Here is a 20,027-nt window from a genome sequence, read left to right on the forward strand (position 1 = left end):
AAGACTTGAATGTAGTGCATGAGTCATATATAAGTGCCTACTATTATGAAGCTGCAGAAAGAAATCATCATCATTCAGTGCAATGCATCATACTATGAACTTGAATCCATTACACATTCTACACACTGTACAGATTCTATTAAAGCAGTTTATTTTCAGTTGTACTCTTTACATAGATGTGATTGTGTTCACGTTCCTGCAGGAGCAGGATTAACGACACTTTAATAGACATTCACATAGAAAATGGTGTTTTAAACTGTAAAAATATTTCACAATCCTGCAGATTTTACTGTTTTTTTATCAATTAAATGCAGCCTTGATGAGCATGAGAGACTGAAAACATTTTTAAAATCTTAAACAATTTTAACCTGTTCTTTTTTAAAACCAACAATCATAAAAAAAAAATTATAAAAAAAAAAAGACAAATGTTAAATGTTGATTTATTTTACACATGACGGACATAAATGTCACTCATTTTGAAAATGAAGCATCTGTAACGCGATTTCAGATTCTAGTCTGACTCATATGTTTCTGATTTGTCTCCAAACATGTAAAAACACCAACTGGATAAAAACTTATCCAGACACAAAAGAGAACGAGCAATTGTTTCACTGTATTAGAGCGACACCTTGTGGCTAAACAAGTAAAGATGAACATTTTGTTCTCTTAAAATGTTTATTATGCTTAGACTTGCGTTGGGAGGATATGAGCAATAGTTGCTGTTCTCCAGTGTACAGCAGATCATCACACTGACACACGTGTCTGTCCACATGCAGACATGCGTGTTCGCTCGTGTGTAGATGCGTCATACAGAGCAGACGTTCAATCATATGAACACATCAATTAACACAACGCTGGTTTCATAAGGGTTTGTTGCAGATCCACTGTGAACATCTCAAAGCTAGAATCATTCACTCCCACAGTCTGTCACTGCATTTGTGTTTTAGGATCCAAAAGCATCACCAGCAGCACTCGGCTCTTCAGGATCGGATATTTTCAGGCATAAATGCCGCTGGTGTCTCGATATTCCTGCTGAAGAGGAACTAGAATGTGTTCAGAAGATCTGAGGAGTCAAATACAGCAGGTAACAGTCACATGAACCGCTTTAGAGAGCTCACTTTTGATTTTCATAAGGAGATTGTGCACTGAGAACCATAAATTCAATTCAAATGCTCATTCTGTCATCATTTACTCGCCTTCATGTCATCACAAAGTCATTTAACTTGCTTTCTTCTGTGAAACACAACAGGAGACGTTTAGCAGAATGTTCAGGCTGTTCTTCTCAGTCAAAGCTAGCAGCATGAAAAGCTTTCTGCTTGTGAGTCACAGAGGAAATGAATGGGTTGCAATGACATGCAGGTGAATAAAAAACAAAGTGTCCGTTCTCACATGAATTATTCCTTTTTAAAGGAATAGTTTATACAGAAATTAAAATGTGTTCACCCTCAGATCAGGATGAGTTTGTTTCTTCATCAGGTTTGTAGAAATGTAGCATTGCATCAGCGTCTCATCAATGGATGCTCTGCAGTGAATGGGTGCCGTCAGAATTAGAGTCCAAACAGCTGATAAAAACATCCACAAGAAATTCACACGTACTTTACCTGTGCAGATTTCTCTCCTGATTCAGACTTAACATCTTAATGCTGGATGTGTTTCATCTTGTGTCTTCTCCAGATGTACACTGATAGACTGGAGTGCTGTGGATTATTGTGATGTTTTTATCAGACTCTCATTCTGACGGCACCCATTCACTGCAGAGCATCCACTGATGAGACACTGATGCAATGCTACATTTCTCCAAACCTGATGAAGAAACACGCTCATCTTGCATTCACTATTTCCAGAGGCTCATGTTTCCTCGCAGCTTTGTAAAGACATCTTTCAGTCAATGGCACCAGATTCATTAAACATTACTGGGTGTTTGATTGTATAATTTGTTAGTAAAAAAATACAATTTTACAAAAATGAAAGACAAAAGAGAAAGCAGAAGGCAAAACAAGTGTCTCTTAGTGGTTGGCAGAGCAGCACACGTGTGGTCCACATGAAGATGATCGTCTTATACGTGGTCCTGATTGGTTAAGTCACATTAATACTGCAGTCGCTCACATTGGGCCGTTCTGCCGCAGATCTTCAGGGGAATCAAAGACGACAGTGTGTGTGTGTGTGTGTGTGTGTCAGGTCCACTAGCAGCACTTCTTCTTGCGTTTGCTGCTCTTGCTCAGTTTGACGACTTCGCTCTGCTGCTGCTGCTGCTGTTTGGCCACACACTCTTTGCGTGTCTTCAGGACGAGCTCAGTGATGCAGTTGAACATCTGATGCACACACAGACACAACCACACTTCAGTGAGAGCGGCTCGATCCATAACAACACACACAATGCATTTCTGAGCATTAGACGTTTGCTTAAAAATATTTTTAAAAAAGGCCCATCCTGCACACTTTTGTAGTCTACAGTGTTATTATAGTATCACTGAGATCCTATTCCAGTTTATAACAATTCTACGTTAAATTATTGTTTTAATTTCAACTTATTATTCAATCTTATTATTATATATTTAAATTCCTTTGTTTTTGCTTTTCGAAATTATTTGTATTCAGTTTCACTAATTGTAATGCATCATGCTATTACGATTTCATTCATATTTTAAATTTGTTTTGTCTGTAGTTTTATTGTTGTTTTTACAGTTTTATTGTCATGCGTTTATAGTTTTATAAAGTTTTAATTAATATTTTAGTACATCAAGTGAATCTTCGGTTTAATTTAAGTTTATTTTTTAATAATATTTTGTTTTTTTAAAATTATGAATTTATTTGTTTTTTGTTTTAATTTTAAAGGTTTATAAAATTTGTTATGTGTTTTGCCATTTTTAATATTATTTTTTTTAAATCATTTTTAATTTAATAATTAATTTTTAATTTTATAATATTTTAATACATCATACTTTTATAGCCTTATTAACATTTTGAATATTTCGTTTTGTCTACAGTTTTATTCTTATGCATTTATAGTTTTAGTTTGTTTTACTTATTTCAGTACATCAAGTGAATCTTAAATGTATCTATACAGTTTTCTTATTTTGATTTTTTTTAGATGCTTTACAATTTTTTTGTTATTTTTCCATTTTATTTCTATAGTCAAGTGAATCTAAATGAAGATTTTGCCTTGGCAACTTGCTAGTTTTCTATATTTTATTTCACTTCAGACTTTTTATGCTCTCAGTTTCAGTTACTATAGTACTCTGGAAATACACCCATTTTTTTCTTTAAAGGTGAAACAATCTTAATTGTATAAAGCACTAGGAAAATAAATGTGACCATTTCCTTTCCTCAAAAGTCTTTGGTCTGGACAGGAAGATTAGAAAAGAACAAGACAAACGCTGCTCTTCATGATCAGTCACATGATGAAGTTTAATCTGATGCGGTTTGAGAAGCTGGACTCACGTCCTCCACGTTGATGTTCTCTTTGGCGCTGGTCTCAAACAGTCGGATGCCCATCTGCTCGGCAAACTTCTGCGCGTCATTGGTCTCCACCACTTTAGAGGCGGGATCATCGTTCTTATTACCCACTGAACGCAGAGCACAGGAAGTGAGCGTTAAAACCAAGCACAACCAACCACCACAACAACCAGAGCTCCAGAAGAACCAGCAGCAAAGAGCAGAAAGATGCCCAGCTCAGATTTCATCCCAAAAATATACAAGTTAGAGAAACATTAGAGAAAGAAAACTCATTACCGGAATGCTACAATTTTTCTTTTTTTACAACTTGTAATTTTTAATAGCATTAGAATTGTGTGTGCAGGTCAAAGGTTTCAAGCTTAAAAACAATACGTGTAATACTGCGTTAAATTGTAACAGGAGCAGGACTGTTCTTGGTGAAGTTCATCCGATCCACAGCAGTGATACACTCACCTAATATTCGACAGACGTCGTCACAGTTCTGATTGATTTCATGAAGCCAGCGTTTGACGTTCACGAACGACTCGGCGCTGGAGACGTCATAAACCACTATAACTCCATGAGTGCCTCTATAGTACCTGAAAGAGACCACCACACAGCTTTACTAACACACAAATAAAACCACAGATGATGGACACAAGCACAGGTCTGTAAATAAATGCATATTTTTTAATAAATACATGGTTTTTAAAGTGTAACAATTTAATGCTAAATTAAAATGAATTTTATTCAAATTATTAAAAATAAATCAGTAAAATATTTTGTATAAAATAATAATTATTTTATAGAATAATTTTTTTTAAATCTGAATATTTCTCTTAAAATCCCTGGGAAACTTCCAGTAAATGAAGGACACAGTCACAGAAGCAGGCCTGGAGCGCTCGGCATCCACTAAACTCCACATATTCTGTGTTGATTAAGTTTGAGATAATCTGATCACGCTCTCATTGACCCGTCAGAATCGAGTTTAACACCAGGTTTCCATCAGCAGATCTCATCCTGAGAATGTGAAGAGGACTCCAGCATGTTTGGAATAAAAGAGTCTAAAGCAGACTGGATTCGTGAGCCGTGACTCTTTCACTTCCTGCGACTGACACCACTGACAGGAAGTGGTTGTCTGGGGTGACTTTTCTCGAGGCACACATCATCAGTTCCTATGTTGAAACATTAATCGTCATGATTTGAGGATCACTCATGTTCAGAACGACAGTGTTAGCAGGTTTAAAGCGTGATCGGTCTCTTCCCATGAGCTCAAATTCACTTATTCTAATAAGAGAGCGTATCACACCAGCAAACACCATCAACACCGGCCTTTGTGAAGCTGAACTCAGCCATACACGCCTTAAAATACAGGACAATACAAAAATACATAATGATATAGAAATAAATAGAACTAGTGAGTGAACTATGAGAATAAACAAGCAACTTGGTTTCATGAATTTGATTTAATTTATCTCGCTTCATTTGGAAATATTGCATGAACGTCATATTATAAAGTGTACGATATTATTTTAATAATACAAGTATAATATTAAATGTCTAAGACTGTGAATGCTCTTAAAAAAAAAAAAAAGGTTGCATTTGCTGTGCTTTATTGTAGGGCTTTACAATTTCACCAGATAAATGTGTTATAATTATATATTAATATAGCTACAAAAATATAAAAAATACAAATAACCGTGTATGTGTCTATGTATGTCTATATATACATATAAGATTTTTAGTCTTCAAAGACGCATCAGATTCAAAGCTTCACTCTCTCTGAACACATGAAACATGTCTTGGAAAGCATGAAGTCAAGCCTGCTCTCAGCAGCACACTGAAACTGAAGCGGTTTCCATCGTCTGAAAGAGGAAACAAGACACTGTAAAACCTGCTGTGTGAGATCACATCGTTCAGATATCTCTCTCCAAACACTGCAACACGCCTCACATTAACACACATTTACTCCAGGGTGTTCGGAGAATTTGAGAAACAGATAAAATACCAGCAGACAGCTCATCAGAACTAGGGCTGTCAAAATTGCTCAAAAATGAAAAAACACAAATATTCAAACTATTCGAACATCTAGTTGCGCATGTCGTCAATGATTTCTGTTCCAAAAAACTATTCCGGTTTGTCACAAGTTTCGGAAAGTTTTTTTCGAGTATGGCTCTGTGTGACGTTAGATGGAGCGGAATTTCCTTATATGGGTCCTGAGGCACTTCTGCCGGAAGAGCGCGCGCTCCCGTATAGCAGAGCACTGAGAGCACAACAGACTTCACTGATCAGAGCGAGAGCGTCGCCAAATGTCACAAAAGAAGTGTGTTTTTGGTTGCCAGGGCAAGACAACCCTGCACAGATTACCAAAAGAGAAACAGCATTAAGGGACCAGTGGATGGAGTTTATTTTTACAGAGCATCAATGGAGTTGTGCAAGTGTTTGTGTTTGTTCCCTGCATTTTGAAGATGCTTGTTTTACAAACAAGGCCCAGGTTTACGCTGGATTTGCACATTGTTTATTTCTTAAGGATGATGCAATCCCAACGAAAAAGGGTCACGATCGTGTGTTGGAACCGCAGGCGGTGAGTAAAACTGCTTCAAATATCTCTGTGTTGTTAACTTAGCTATCGGTGTGTAAGCACATCAAGTAAACAACATGCGATGTTGTCATCAAACTGCACTTTCCACATGTACAGCTTAAAAAAAAAAAAAAAAGACGACAAAGTGGAACTTAGTCATTTTCCAAAACCGCTAAGCAAATATATACAGTTTCAGGAACGTTACATACCACATAGAGACGTCGTTGCTGATGCTGCTCTTGTTAAATTTCAGCCTCTGGATCTGATTGTGGATCATAAATATACGCTGAATCTGACTGAAAGCCATGGTTTGTTTTGGATGATGTTTTTTCCTCACGGTAATGTCACAGCTTCCAAATGCTCTCAACGCAAAAGCCTACTCGCGCTCGTGATTCTTTAGCTCCGCCCACACGTCACGCCTCCAGCCGCTCGTGTTTTTCTGGGAAAAATCGGTACAGACTATCTTTCTCTTATGAATATAATAAAACTAAAGACTTTTTGGAGTTATGAAGGATGCAGTAAAAAAGGATGCAAAAAAAAATACAAAATGTACAAAATAACTTGCTGCAAAAAAAGTAAATAAAAATGAATAATGTACTACTGTACAATTACAATATTAATATTTATAGCTGTCTTTGGAAGTAATCAAAGTAATTTCTTAATTTCAAGGTTTATTTTAAAGGAAAACTACAGGAAGCCCTTAAACCTTAAACCTGTTGTTCTCATCACACGTTTGTGAAGATGTCTGGCACCTCATGTGTTTCCAAACGCACATTTAACAACTCAATCTCAGATGCAGATGGAGTTCATGTGGATCATTTCCTGTGGATCTATTCTATTCTAAAATAAAAAAACGTGTCACTTTTAATTTACTTGCGCTCTATTAATTTACTAACTGCTTATTTTATTTGAATTATAATACTAACACTAGCTTCTCTAATCTTTTTGTATTCTATTTTTCTTTTTATTTCCTATACACTTAACAAAAGCAAAGAAGGTCTCTATCACTCGGAGACGCTAAAATCATCAGATCGTGAGCGTCTCATGTGCAAATGAACACAGTTCACTGGGACGCATGCAGTGCTGCTCTCATCACTCACGTGGAGGTGATCGTCCGGAATCGCTCCTGTCCCGCTGTATCCCAGATCTGCAGCTTGACTTTCTCCCCGTTGATCTCCACCGTGCGAATCTTGAAGTCCACACCGATGGTGGTGATGTAGCTGCCTGAACAACACACAGATCCTCAGAAAACCACAGAACAAGCCAAGCAGAAACAGAGAGCATGCACACTACCAGTCAAACCTTTGGGACCTGAATGATTTTTCTGCTTGCTATTTGATCAAAAATACAGGTGATACGATTTAATATTGTGAAATATTATTATAATGTCAAATAATATTTCATCATCATATTATTCTGATTTCTGAAGATCATGTGACACTGAAGACTGGAGGAATGATGCTGAAAATACAGCGGAGCATCACAGAAATAAATTACACTTTAAAGGATATTAAAGTTGAAAATACTATTTTATATTGTAATAACATTTAGCAAAATTACTGTTTATTTTCTGTATTTATCAAATAAATGCAGCCTTGATGAGCAGAAGAAACTTCAGTAAAAACAATACAAGTCTTACTGAGCCCAAACTCTCAAGCACAAGTATGTCCATGACCTCAATCATTTTTGCTGACACAATACATTGCCCATTGTATTTACATAAAAAAACACTATAAGAATCTGGGGAAAATCTCCACGAGTTCTCCACTTGTTACTTTGCACTTTTTGTTAGAAAATGTTTAAAAGCACACGTGACGTGTTGATCCTACCTGAAAAAGTGTTATCAGCAAACCTCAGCAGTAAACTGCTTTTGCCAACACCTGTGGAAAACAGAAAAAGAAAAAACATTACAGCTTCACACTGAACACATGAAACAACGTTCAAGGGCTCTGTGACGTCATAACTCACGTTCATAAAGCCATCCACTTTCTATATAAATGTATTATATTTTATATACTATTATAAATATACATATTATTGTGCATTTATATGTATGTATACATATGAATAATACATCAGTACAACATCCCAACATTAAATGGCACATAGTAATACTAAATACCACAACTTATGCCTCAGGTTTGTTTATACATCGATTCGGTCAAAGACAGTTCAACTAATATACCAGTCAATATCACATATTCATAATTTACTTTATTAGACACAATAAAAAAAAGTATTTCAGAACACACCCAGACTGTATTACTCTAAACTGTTGACAGGCCCATTATACGAGCTAAAGCAGAAACAACATCATCCCGTGTCATTTAAAAGCTGTCAAATGCATACACGGACGTGTTACGTGTGTATCGAGCAGAAATAACTCATATGAAGAGATTCTTGATCGTGAAAGTCGTTCTAAGCGAGCCGAGGCCTGCTTCCCGTCTCTCATCCTCGGTGTTTCCTTACCGCTGTCGCCGATGATGAGCAGCTTGAAGAGGTAATCATAGTCCCGCGCCATGGCCCGGCTCGACTCCCCCGCTCAGAGAGGCTCTCCAGGCAGAGAAACCTCCTGCTGCTGCTCCTCTCCCGGCGGAGAGGTAGCTGTATATGTGTTTTAACGTGTCCCCGGGTTTATTTTGATCGTTTAGCGGACTATCGGAGTCTCACACACCCATCATCTACACTCGCACAGGATCTGATGCTGCTCGCCGCTCAAACAAACCCCGCCCACAACTCGTGATGATGTACTGCGCATGCGCACAGAACACAACGGTACTGCCGCGGATCCACCAGCAGGGGTCCCACTTCACATTCTACATTAGTTACTGTATTTATTTATTTTACTGTCTATGGTATTTATCAGGATTAACCCCAGCTTCAATCAGTTATGCACAAGTGTGTGTGTGTGTGCGCGCGCGCGTGTGTGAATACATAAATAAACATAAAAAACACACATTAATTCATAAAGACACGATACCGATTAAAACCCGATTTTATTGATTTTTTAAAGGAATACAAGAAACTAATTGAAAACAGTAATATTGAGAGATATTATAACAATTAAAAAAAATTTTCATGTTAATTAAATGTAATTTATTTCTGTGATCAAAGCTGAATTTTCAGCATTAGTATTTCGTGTCACATGATCCTTCAGAAATCATAAAAAAAATCTATTTAAAATAAAAGCTGTTATTTTGAACTCCGTTCATAAAATAATTATAAATAAATGTATTTACACAAATAAACTGCATTTTACATAACAAATAGAAAACAGCTATTTTAAATGGTAATAATATTTCACCACACGAGCAGACGGGACTTAAGAAACATTAAAAAACTGTAATATTTAATATTAATAATCAATTATAAAATTTTTATAATCATTTATTTTAATTTACTGATGTTGTAAAAAAGTGCCAAATTAAATTAAATGAAAAAAAAATAAATAAATGAATAAAAAAAACTAGAAAAAAAAGTTTAATTCACTAAAAAAAGTAAAAAAAAAAAATAAAAAAAAAAAACATAAGCTCACTTTTTTGCCCAAAGAGGATTGTGAAAACCCAACATCACATTCTCATTAGTCAATATAATTATTTCACTGAGCAAAAATGATGTGAATAAAGTGAAAGTTAAAAAAATCCTTTACATTTTTAATTCAGTTGATATTTCCTTCCACAATGAATTTCAGACATTAAGTGTGACTTATACATGTGTCTTAATAGTGTTGGGCTTTTATATATCTATACAGTATACAGATTGTTGTATATATTTCATACTATTTAACATACTTTAATAAAATAACAGTCATTATACAGTAAGTACATATGACATTCAAGATTTCCATTGGTGGATATAATGCTGCTCCATAAAGGCACACAGTATATACATACAGTATAAGCTGAAGAAAACTGTCAAAGTGACCACTGGAGGAAGAGATATATATGTGTGTGTGTGTGTGTGTGTGTGTGTGTGTGTGATAAACAAAGTTGCAGTGCCAGTTTGATAGGTTTTGTGTATTATATCACATCTGACATGTTTTATAATGCTTAATAATGTGAAGAGGGAAGTGATACTGAAGCCAGTTAGTTTAGAAATCCTAAAATGAATGAAAGATTGTGTTTATGCACACTATACACTATTAAACATGGTTCATGATGTGAGATACGAGTGTATCCGTTACACGAAACACAACCACACAGATTTGCATTATGCACCAGAAAGATGGAGCACATTCAAATTCATGAAGGTTTGAAAGAACAAAAGATGACTTTACTGTATATGAACTCTCAATGCCACAAGAGAAGTGGATTTATACTCTCGGAGCCAGAATAATGCAATGAGAAGAAACAGGAAGTAGATGTTTCCTTTCTCTAAACTGTGTGGAAATACTGATCAAGCATTTGTAAATTTCCATGGCTTTTACATTTCAATGACTGGAAACTCCATGTGAAAATTCCCTGATGTTTCCTGGTTGCTCGTGACTGCGGGAGCCTTCGGGGGGCAGTTTATATTTTTGCCTAAAACTATAGACAGACAGACTCGTTCCTGAGGGGTCACAGATGTCGTTATGTGTCCACCCAGATTGAGCTGATTATCACCAGAGCAACAGGTTTATCACGTCCTTCATCTTCAGCACATCTTTTCCTGTCTTTAAACCTGATGCTCTTGATCCTGTAGACATGCATGCATGAAATACACACATGTAGAAACAGAACATGCATTTTTATTGATAGACAGATATAGAAATAAATAGATATTTATTTTGCATTTTTAAATCATTGACTACTAGGACTACTAGTTGTCTTTGTTTTAAAATATAATAATAAATATAATAATAATAATTTATTCTAGATAAATCCAAATCCTTCATAAAGATCAATGCTTCAGTTTCAAATAATTATTTAACATTCCCCCCAAAAAAGCTGAATATTTAAAAATGAGACAAATATACAAAATATGACATTTAAGGCATCGGTATTCTCAGATTTGCATTGAAGTTTCATTTCATGTTGTTGCATAATATAAAAGACCAGTGTTCCATTGATCTTCCTCCTTTCTCCTGCGAAATTAAAAAAAGGAACAAAATCATTAAAACAGTATTTAATCCATTTTAACAGAACGAAAACGGACAGAAAAAATGTGACTGAAGCACAAAAGATGATGTTCGTCAGGAATAACAAGGAAAAGCATCATTAAATCATTTCATGGTCATCATGCAAAAGAGATGCATGAAGATTTGACTGAGTAAAGGCCAGCCGTGTGTCGACACATCTCGTGCTAAACTAAGTATAGCATCAAACCACAGACGAACTCATGCTGGTCAAGAGCAGAAGCTGGACAGAGACGCTTCCCGAATCTGAATTCTGGCTGACTGTGCAGTCATGACTCACTTTCCTTTAGCCACAGTTTTAAAGGAACACGTGGATATTATAGAAACAGACGATGCATGATTATACAGAGGGCACAGCTTTTTAGCACTTCCTCCTCTACCCCCATTCCTCTAAACCCAACTTCCTGTTGATGTAAAAGAGTCGGATCAGGCTTCCCAACAGAAAGCCGGATGCGAGTCCAACGCTTCGGGCTAAAAATAATATCCCACACAGCTGCGTATGACTATTGAGAATATCTGGGTGAAATGAGTATATATCTCAATAGTTAGAGAAGCTGCAAGCATCCACAAGACACAAAAGAGTCGAGACGAGACGTTTCCCTGAATCCAAAAATACTGCCTTGATGCTGAATTACTGCTCGACACTGCCTCATGTAAATATCATTGTTGACTGTTGGATCCATATAAACCTCCAGCTTCTTTTGCATATACTATAGAAGTAAGCTGTTTTCTATGGAAGCTGGTTTATGCCACAGGATTGTTTTTTTTTTTTTAATCTCAAAATTTGGATTTCGTTTTTTACAATTCTGTGACAATGGTCAGAAATGTGAGTTGCAGCTCTGACTTTGTTCTCAGAAATGAAGAGTTTATATTTTACAATTTTAACTTTTTTCTCACAATTCTACCTTTACATCTCGGAATTCTGTGGGGGGGTTTTTCACAACAAAATGTACAAGTTAACTGAGTTTATATCCGACAATTCTGACTTTTATTCTGTAAATTGTGCAATTATATCTTGCAATTATGACTAATCTCTCAGAGCTGCAAGAAACAAAGATGAAAGTGAGATAAAAAGTCACAATCACCATTTTTTTAAATAGTTTCTATTGTTACATATTTATATTACCATACTCTTTTGATCATTTATTTAATTGAATTATGTTTTTATTTATTCATTTAAATTGATTCTGTTAATCTAGTTTAAATAAAGTAATTCCAAATAAATTTATGCAATTTTAAAAAAATATATTTAAGTTCATTTAGTGTGTATTGTGAGTGTTTTGTTACACCCCTAGCAGACAGTAAAACTTTTTGCGCTACAAACCAGCATGTTTCTGAATATGATAATGCATTTGAGATGGCTCACTCTTGTGTTATAAGTGTCTCTCGTATGACGCTGTACCTGTGTTCTAGAGCAGGGCACATGAGCGCGGCTCTCTGAACGGGTTACTCGCAGCTGGGACGCCGACCAGAAGAGCGTCTTTACTGGCGTTCTGGAGACAGTACTGCTGTAGATCTGCAGCGGCTTGAGAAACCTGCGGCACAAACACACAAACAGAGAAGTACTCAGAGAAGTCAGTTATTTCTAAATGATTAAATGACTGCTTGACTGATATATTGACAAATATCAGACCTTATTTTTCTAAAATATATGTACACTACATATTATAATTGGATTGCACCGTGCATATGATTTCTTTGTCTGTTAGTAATACTAATAATAATAATGTAAAACAGTAGTATGTCAGTTGCAAACAGTAAGCTGTGGCATTATCTGCATCCAATATTAAACCAAATCAGACCAGTAATAATAATAATCAGTTAAACAAACCATAAGGAAGATGATTGCTCATGCATATCCAGCCATATTCTGCTGCTTTGCTGTATTTCATATATTAGGATATTTGTCAACAGCATTGTCATATTTAAAGAAATATATAGATCACATCCACACATTTCTGCTCGTTTTGAAGTGTTTATGAAAATCGTTCTAATAGCTATTTATTAATACTTCACAAACGCATACATGTGAATTAGAAACGTTTAGTGATGTAAACTGAAGTTTGTTTTGAAGTCGTGTAGTGAAGCTGTTCAACATCACTGTGTACTCCTGAATGAAGTATGATTTAGTTGTGAGTGCTGAGCCTTACTTTGATTCTGTCCACGCTGGCTTCGAGTTTGAGCTGCTCCACAGTGCGCTTCATGGTCGTGAGGTTTGAGTTTGAAGACATGATGATGATGATTCCTCAGAGTCAGACTCTGTCACGACAGACGGACGAGTGTCTGAGCAGAGCGAGCTGCTTCATCTGTTGATTCCAGACAGAAAGTGGCTGTGTGGGCGTGGCTGTGGGCGGGGCTATTGGGGGCGTGCGCTGTGTTATCTTGGGCTGAACGTGTACGGAATCAAATGCATGCCAAAATATGTATCGCAAAAGAAAATATGTGTTTACAAACACACACACACACACACACTCACACACACACACACACACACATATCTATCTATCTATATATATATATATATATATATATATATATATATATATATATATATATATATATATAGATATATATAGATATATATAGATATATTATATATCTATATATATATCTATATATATATCTATATATATATATATATATATATATATATATATATATATATATATATATATATATATATATATATATATATATATATATATATAATTTTAGATTTTTTTCTGGACATAAACATTTCTTGAGAACTTTTTTTAACATAAACGTATTACATTTTTATCATCAATATTTTTATGTTTTTATATATAATATTTTTATTTAAATGTTAACTAATTAATTAAACTAATTGATTAAATCTGACATTAAAAAAAACACAATTGTTTATTTTATTTTATTTTCTACTGTCTTATTGCTTTTGCCACGACGAAGACCTTTATTATGAAATTATTTCCGGTTAGACTGTCATCACAATAGCAGTTTCACACTAACTGCTCTCTCTTCCTTCCTCTGTCCGCCGGTGCAGCGCTCGTGCAACCCGTCCATAATCAATCATAACATTTATTATAAAGGTAAAGCGTTTGCTTTCGTTGTGATTGCAAGAGGGAGTTGTCACATGACGTCATAATGCTCATGTGTTGCGTGTAGAATACGTGCTTTTACGTGACGATAGCAACGGAGTCGGCGTCCATAGAAACAGGTTTCGTGAAATTAATTCTCATTCGAGACCCTGGAGCACAGAACCAGTCATAAGGGTCGGTTTTGGAAATTGTGATTTATGCATCATCTGAAGCTGAATAAATGATCTCTCCAGTGATGTGTGCTTTGTTCGGAGGAAAATATTTGTCTGAGATACAACTATTAGAAAATCTGGAATCTGAGGGAGCAAAAAAATCTAAATATTGAGAAAATCATCTTTAAAGTTGTTCAAATGAAGCTCTTAGCAATGCATATTACTAAACAAACATTAAGTTTTGATATATTTACAGTAGGAATTTGACTATATATATCTTCATAGAATGTGATCTTCACTTAATATCCTAATGATTTTTGGCATAAAAGAGAAATGTATAATTGTGACCCATACAAAGTATTGTTGTCTGTTTCTACAAATATATCTGTGACACTGATGACTGCTTTTGTGCTGCAGGGACACATTTGTGAATTAAAAGTTTTGATTATTATTGCATGACTAAAATCCAGAGAGCTGTGATGTGTTTAGACGGATGGAGCTGCTGCCTATTCTGGATCCGGAGGAGCGGCCGCAGAGCAGACAGTGGTATGAGCGGTGTGTGTGTGTGTGTGTGTGTGTGTGTGTGTGTGTGACAGCGCTCTGTTTCTCTCACAGGTATGTGGTGGTGCCCACAGGAGCCGGTCCTGCTGTCTCTGTGGGTCACACCTGCACATTTCTGCGCTCCAGTGATGAAGGGAAGGGACGGATTGTGATCATCGGTGGAGCCAATCCTGATGGAAGCTTCTCTGAGTCTTATATTATCAATCTAGGTAGTGTGCTCACTTCAGAATAGGGGACAGACTGAGTCCTTTTTTTGGGTGGTGTTGGCGCAGTGGATAAGACACATGCCTCTGGTGTGAGAGACCTGGGTTTGAATCCACTGTGAGACACCAATGTGTCCCTGAGCAAGACACTTAACCCCTAGTTGCTCCAGAGGCGTGCAATCTCTGACATATATAGCAATTGAAAGTTGCTTTGGATAAAAGCGTCAGCTAAATGAATAAATATAAATGTAAATGTTTAAAAAAAACTAGGAAACACAAGGAGTGGCATAAACTGTTGGAAGTTTAGAGAAAAATAGTGTGCAAAAAGGTGTAAAATGTAAAATAAATAAATTAGATCAATGCAAATACGATATAAATAAATGCAAATAAGAAAAAATAATTTAATAATTTAAAAAACTAAAAGTAAAAGGAATTTAATAAAGTAACTTAAGAGAAATTAAATATTTTCTAAATAATACATATTAACAGTCATATTTGTAGAGTATAATATGGGTGTTTATTTTAAAGACACTATATAGATGCCTTTTTAAAATTTAGGATCAAAAGTTCATTATATTAATAATAATAAAAATTTGTTACATAATATAATAAAATAAAACATATAGTTACATATATTTGTGTATGTTAACATTACTTAGTGCATTGTAAACTAACAAAGAACAGTAACTATTTGTAAACACAAACAAACAAATGAAGAATTCATTTTCCAAAAACAGGACTCCGTATTTAATAATTTACAAAAATCATGTTTTTTCATTGTTCATTTTAATAAATCTCAATCAAACTGCAGCTGGGTTATTTTAACTAGGTTAAAAATAACTAAAAAATACAGGTGATTAACACAATAAAAACATAATAAAAAACACGATTTTGGAAAATTAAAAAAACAAAAAAAAAAAAAAACAGAGTAATCTGTTTTTGCAAATAAACTTCAAATGCAGAAAAAAAACATTCACTGTAAGTTTACAGTATGTTATGCATATTAATCAATAAATGTATTAGTTAATTTGGTAAGTTAATGTACAGAACTTACAGTGCGTTTAATCAACATCAACCTTTTTGGTTTAATTTATATAAATGTATTAACTATATATTTTTAAGTGTCTTGAACCATTATTAATCACATTTTATTATTTATTGCATGCAGTTTCTCCGTTAATAATGAGCCCATGAAATCTGCAGTTATGTAACACGTGGCCTTGTGTCCTGCAGATGCTCATGAATGGGACGTTCCAGACTGGGTCGGGCTGCAGGCGCGCTACGAACACTGCAGCTTTGTTCCCGAGAGCGACCCGCAGAGTCTCTGGGTGTTTGCTGGAGCCGAGAAGAACGGGAACCGCAACTGTGTTCAAGTGTTGCGCACTTCAGGTTATCATTAAACGCTGAGTACTGCTGAAACACTACTAATAACATTAGGAGTAGTTACATTTTTTTGTGTGTGTTCACCAAAGTTGCATTTGTTTGATAAAAAAATACAGTAAAAATAGCTAAATATTATTCCAATTTAAATCAGCTGTTTTCTAAGTGAATATCTATTAAACTGTAATTTATTTCTGTGATGCTCCGCTGTATTTTCAGCACCATTCCTCCAGTCTTCAGTGTCACATGATCTTCAGAAATTAGAATAATATGATGATTTACCGCTCAAGAAACATTTCTGATTATTATCAGTGTTGCTGCACAATATTTCTGTGGAAACTGATACACGACCATTTAAACATTTACGAATTGCATACGAATTCAGTATTTTTAAATGCTGTTCTTCTGAACTTTCTGTTCATCTGTGAATCCTGAAAAATAAAATGCATCACATTTTCCACAGAAATATTGAGCAGCACGACTGTGTTCAACACTGATAATAATCAGAAATGTTTCTTGAGCAGTAAATCATCATATTATTCTGATTTCTGAAGATCATGTGACACTGAAGACTGGAGGAATGATGCTGAAAATACAGCGGAGCATCACAGAAATACATTACACTTTAACACAGATTCACACAGAACACAGATGATTTAAATTGGAATAATATTTAGCTATTTTTACAGTATTTTTGATCAAATCAGTGCAGCCCTGATGAGCAGAAGAGAGTGCTGTGTGTTATCTGTAATGCTGTGTTTGGTGCAGCTGATGCTGAAGGCCGTGGGTCGTGGCAGACGGTTCAGGTGAAAGGAACCGCTCCGACAGGCCGAACGTATCATACAAGCTCCGCCTGTGTCGGAGACAGACTCTATGTGTTTTCTGGAGGAGACGCTGGAGCTTCGCCTGTCACTGACCCTCAGCTCCACGTCTTTGATTCAGGTCTGACAAACACAACACAGACTCAGGACTGACTCCAGTGGAGCATGCCTCACTGAGAAGCTGTGTTTGTCTGCAGTCAGTGTGACGTGGCTGCAGCCGGAGAGCCGAGGGACGCCTCCTGCACCGCGGCACGGTCACGTGATCGCCGCCGTCGGCTCCAACATCTACATACACGGAGGACTGGCCGGAGAGAAGTTCTACAGCGACATGTTCCTGCTCAACACCGGTGATGCAGCACGACTTCACAGGAACCACTCAATACATATATAACCAATCTACTATTTTATGTTTGAGAATTATACATAGTACTATAAAGGATAAGGATGTGAAGTTGTATGAATGATCCAGGTACCGTATTTTCTGGACTATAAGTCACACTTTTTTTCATAGTTTGGCTGGTCCTGCGACTTATAGTCAGGTGCGACTTATCAAAATTAATTTGACATGAAACAAGAGAAAACATTACCGTCTCCAGCCGCCAGAGGGCGCTCTATGCTGCTCAGTTCTCCTGTAGTCTACACTGAACACATAGAGCGCCCTCTCGTGGCTGGAGACGGTAATGTTTTCTATTGGTTCTAAATAAATGCGACTTGTATATGTTTTTTCATCATCATGACGTATTTTTGGACTGATGCGACTTATACTCAGGTGCGACTTATAGAAAAATACAGTACATTTTCTTCATTGTCTGTCCTCGTACATATTGATGTATTTCTCTCATATTTCTCAGAAACACTGAAGTGGGAGAAGGTGAGACCTAAAGGAGACGTGCCGCCGGGAGTAGCAGCTCATTCCTCCCTAACCTTCGGGAACAACATCTTCATCTTCGGAGGAATGACAGCAGATGGAGCCACCAACGCCATGTACAAGTTTCAGAGTGGTACCAACTCACACACTTACTAGAACCGCTCCAGATCCTGCAGCTTTTTCAATGAATATTCAATATAGATCTTTAGGGATGCACTGATATAAACATGATTTTATTTTTATTTGAAAGCTTATAACCGATAGGTTGGCCGATAAATCTATATCCAAATTTGTATATAGTTTTTGAGAGCCTGATTTAAAAAGATCTCATCATTAAAAGCCACATTCCAAACACTTCAACATAAACAGCCTAGTTTGAAAAGTGTAAATTTTAAAAATAGTTTTACTCTCCTATTACCAAATTCCATCATAAAAAGTCTTAATCTTAGTCAAATAAATAAAATAATGCATAAATAATGCAAACAAGTCATCTCAAGTTAAGTGTTTCTGAAGGAAATAATGCATTCTTTATCAGCTTTAAGATATCGGCCAAATTTTCATTTCGGGCCGATACCGATAACAAAAAATTTATCATTTATCGTCCGATATTGATATGGTGGCTGATATATCATGCATCCCCATAGATTTTGGTTTACATAATGTTTTCATAACAAATTACATTTTTATTTTTTAGGAAACTTGTCTAAATAAAAGCACATTGAAATCTTTATTTAACATCAGTATTTGTTTCAGAGTGACACTTTAAACATTCTTTTTTATTTTTATTTTAGTTCAATTAACAAATGATTGTAGGTTTATGTTTACTGTATTCAAGCATAAAAAAAAATCATTTTGATCAAAGAATGACATGAAGGTTGTGATTTTAGTGCAGAAATGATTGTAAAAAAAAACTGTAGTATTAATGTGTCCATGTGTCTGTCTGTGGATCATGAGTGGTTTGTTCTGCTGCAGATAAACAGCGCTGGACGCTGCTGAGGTTTGACGGAGATCTTCCTCCCAGCAGACTGGATCACTGCATGTGTTTAATGCCGTGGCGTGTGAAGACGCCTGAAGAACACGCCGCTCAGTCACGTGACGCAGACGTGGTGCATCTGTGCTTCATCTTCGGAGGGATGGACACTCAGGGCGTCATGTTCAACGACTGCCTCGTTACTGTGCTGACATGAACACTTATAACTCTACAAAACTGGAAAACATTTGCTTTCCTGAAAAACCCCTGAATGTGTTATAAAACTAGATCTTGTGATGGTTCACCATGTGCTTGATAAATGATTGGACGACACATGCATCTGTGAGAACTGGTTGTTTTTAAAACGCATTTACTTTCTGAATTTGTATAAATGTGTATTCAAATTTTACATTTACATTACAATTACATTTTTTAAAAGTCTATTTTTAATACAGGGCTTCCAAAACCAGGGTGTGTGAGCCGGTGGGAAGCTTAAAAAAAAAAAAAAATTCCTTCCTAACACATACAGACTTGGCTGGCAAAATTACAATTAAGAGATCATGTGTGAACTGGACCTTTTAAAAATATACCAGTTAAAAAAAAAAAAAAAGTGTTTAATTTCAAATGAATGAAAACAGATTTTTAATTGTCGTTTTAAAGGTTTTTTTTTTTTTTAAGGGAGAAGCACCATATAATTCACCAAAACACTAATTCAGTTATAGATGTAAAATGAAAAGGTAAAAAATAAAATTAACTTGCTAAAAGAATTCGGAGCTAAAAATAAATTCGATGCATCTTGTGACCATTAAGCAACATCAGATAACCATAAACACGTGTAGTTAACTTCAAGGAGACTTCAATTATTT

The 20,027-nt window shown here is 35.7% G+C and overlaps 3 protein-coding genes across 6 annotated transcripts; 1 reads left to right on the forward strand and 2 right to left on the reverse strand.

Annotated features, from left to right (window-relative positions):
* Positions 1-134: 134 nt before the first annotated feature.
* LOC127958281 (ras-related protein Rab-35-like) lies at positions 135-8,749 on the reverse strand. The gene is made up of 6 exons (XM_052557084.1): positions 8,486-8,749; positions 7,846-7,896; positions 7,117-7,240; positions 3,910-4,034; positions 3,442-3,566; positions 135-2,312 (listed from the first exon to the last, which is right to left on the reverse strand). Exons 1-6 carry the CDS (start codon positions 8,535-8,537, stop codon positions 2,184-2,186), a joined length of 606 nt encoding a protein of 201 aa, XP_052413044.1. The 5' UTR covers positions 8,538-8,749; the 3' UTR covers positions 135-2,183.
* Positions 8,750-10,722: 1,973 nt separating this feature from the next.
* gng10 (guanine nucleotide binding protein (G protein), gamma 10) lies at positions 10,723-13,464 on the reverse strand. Its single transcript, XM_052555365.1, has 3 exons — positions 13,280-13,464; positions 12,532-12,664; positions 10,723-11,078 (listed from the first exon to the last, which is right to left on the reverse strand). Exons 1-2 carry the CDS (start codon positions 13,358-13,360, stop codon positions 12,539-12,541), a joined length of 207 nt encoding a protein of 68 aa, XP_052411325.1. The 5' UTR covers positions 13,361-13,464; the 3' UTR covers positions 10,723-11,078; positions 12,532-12,538.
* A 637-nt stretch (positions 13,465-14,101) lies between these two features.
* rabepk (Rab9 effector protein with kelch motifs) lies at positions 14,102-19,494 on the forward strand. 4 transcript variants are annotated; one of them, XM_052555641.1, is made up of 9 exons: positions 14,102-14,197; positions 14,274-14,325; positions 14,848-14,904; positions 14,974-15,128; positions 16,356-16,511; positions 17,271-17,444; positions 17,521-17,670; positions 18,175-18,324; positions 19,164-19,494. In XM_052555641.1, the coding sequence occupies exons 3-9, from the start codon at positions 14,852-14,854 to the stop codon at positions 19,376-19,378; spliced, it is 1,053 nt and encodes a 350-aa protein (XP_052411601.1). In that variant the 5' UTR covers positions 14,102-14,197; positions 14,274-14,325; positions 14,848-14,851; the 3' UTR covers positions 19,379-19,494. The 4 variants fall into 4 exon arrangements, with proteins under 4 accessions (XP_052411601.1, XP_052411603.1, XP_052411602.1 ...); XM_052555643.1 differs by lacking the exon at positions 14,274-14,325 and having other exon boundaries at positions 14,110-14,197; XM_052555642.1 differs by having other exon boundaries at positions 14,122-14,325; positions 14,829-14,904.
* Positions 19,495-20,027: the final 533 nt, after the last annotated feature.

Source organism: Carassius gibelio, chromosome B5 (genome assembly GCF_023724105.1).
Source record: "Carassius gibelio isolate Cgi1373 ecotype wild population from Czech Republic chromosome B5, carGib1.2-hapl.c, whole genome shotgun sequence".
Taxonomy (NCBI): Eukaryota; Metazoa; Chordata; class Actinopteri; order Cypriniformes; family Cyprinidae; genus Carassius; species Carassius gibelio.

Bases quoted from the DNA above. Each gene is read 5' to 3' on its own strand.
- LOC127958281 (XM_052557084.1), bottom strand. From the start codon at position 8,537: ATGGCGCGGGACTATGATTACCTCTTCAAGCTGCTCATCATCGGCGAC. The intron at 7,241-7,845 runs GTAGGATCAACA...TGTGTTGTTCAG, and splicing joins TGCTGATAACACTTTTTCAG to GCAGCTACATCACCACCATC. The intron at 2,313-3,441 runs GTGAGTCCAGCT...TGTGTGCATCAG, and splicing joins AGAACATCAACGTGGAGGAC to ATGTTCAACTGCATCACTGA.
- gng10 (XM_052555365.1), bottom strand. From the start codon at position 13,360: ATGTCTTCAAACTCAAACCTCACGACCATGAAGCGCACTGTGGAGCAG. The intron at 12,665-13,279 runs GTAAGGCTCAGC...TTTGTGCCGCAG, and splicing joins CCAGCGTGGACAGAATCAAA to GTTTCTCAAGCCGCTGCAGA.
- rabepk (XM_052555641.1), top strand. From the start codon at position 14,852: ATGGAGCTGCTGCCTATTCTGGATCCGGAGGAGCGGCCGCAGAGCAGA. The intron at 17,445-17,520 runs GTCTGACAAACA...GTTTGTCTGCAG, and splicing joins GCTCCACGTCTTTGATTCAG to TCAGTGTGACGTGGCTGCAG. The intron at 17,671-18,174 runs GTGATGCAGCAC...CATATTTCTCAG, and splicing joins CATGTTCCTGCTCAACACCG to AAACACTGAAGTGGGAGAAG.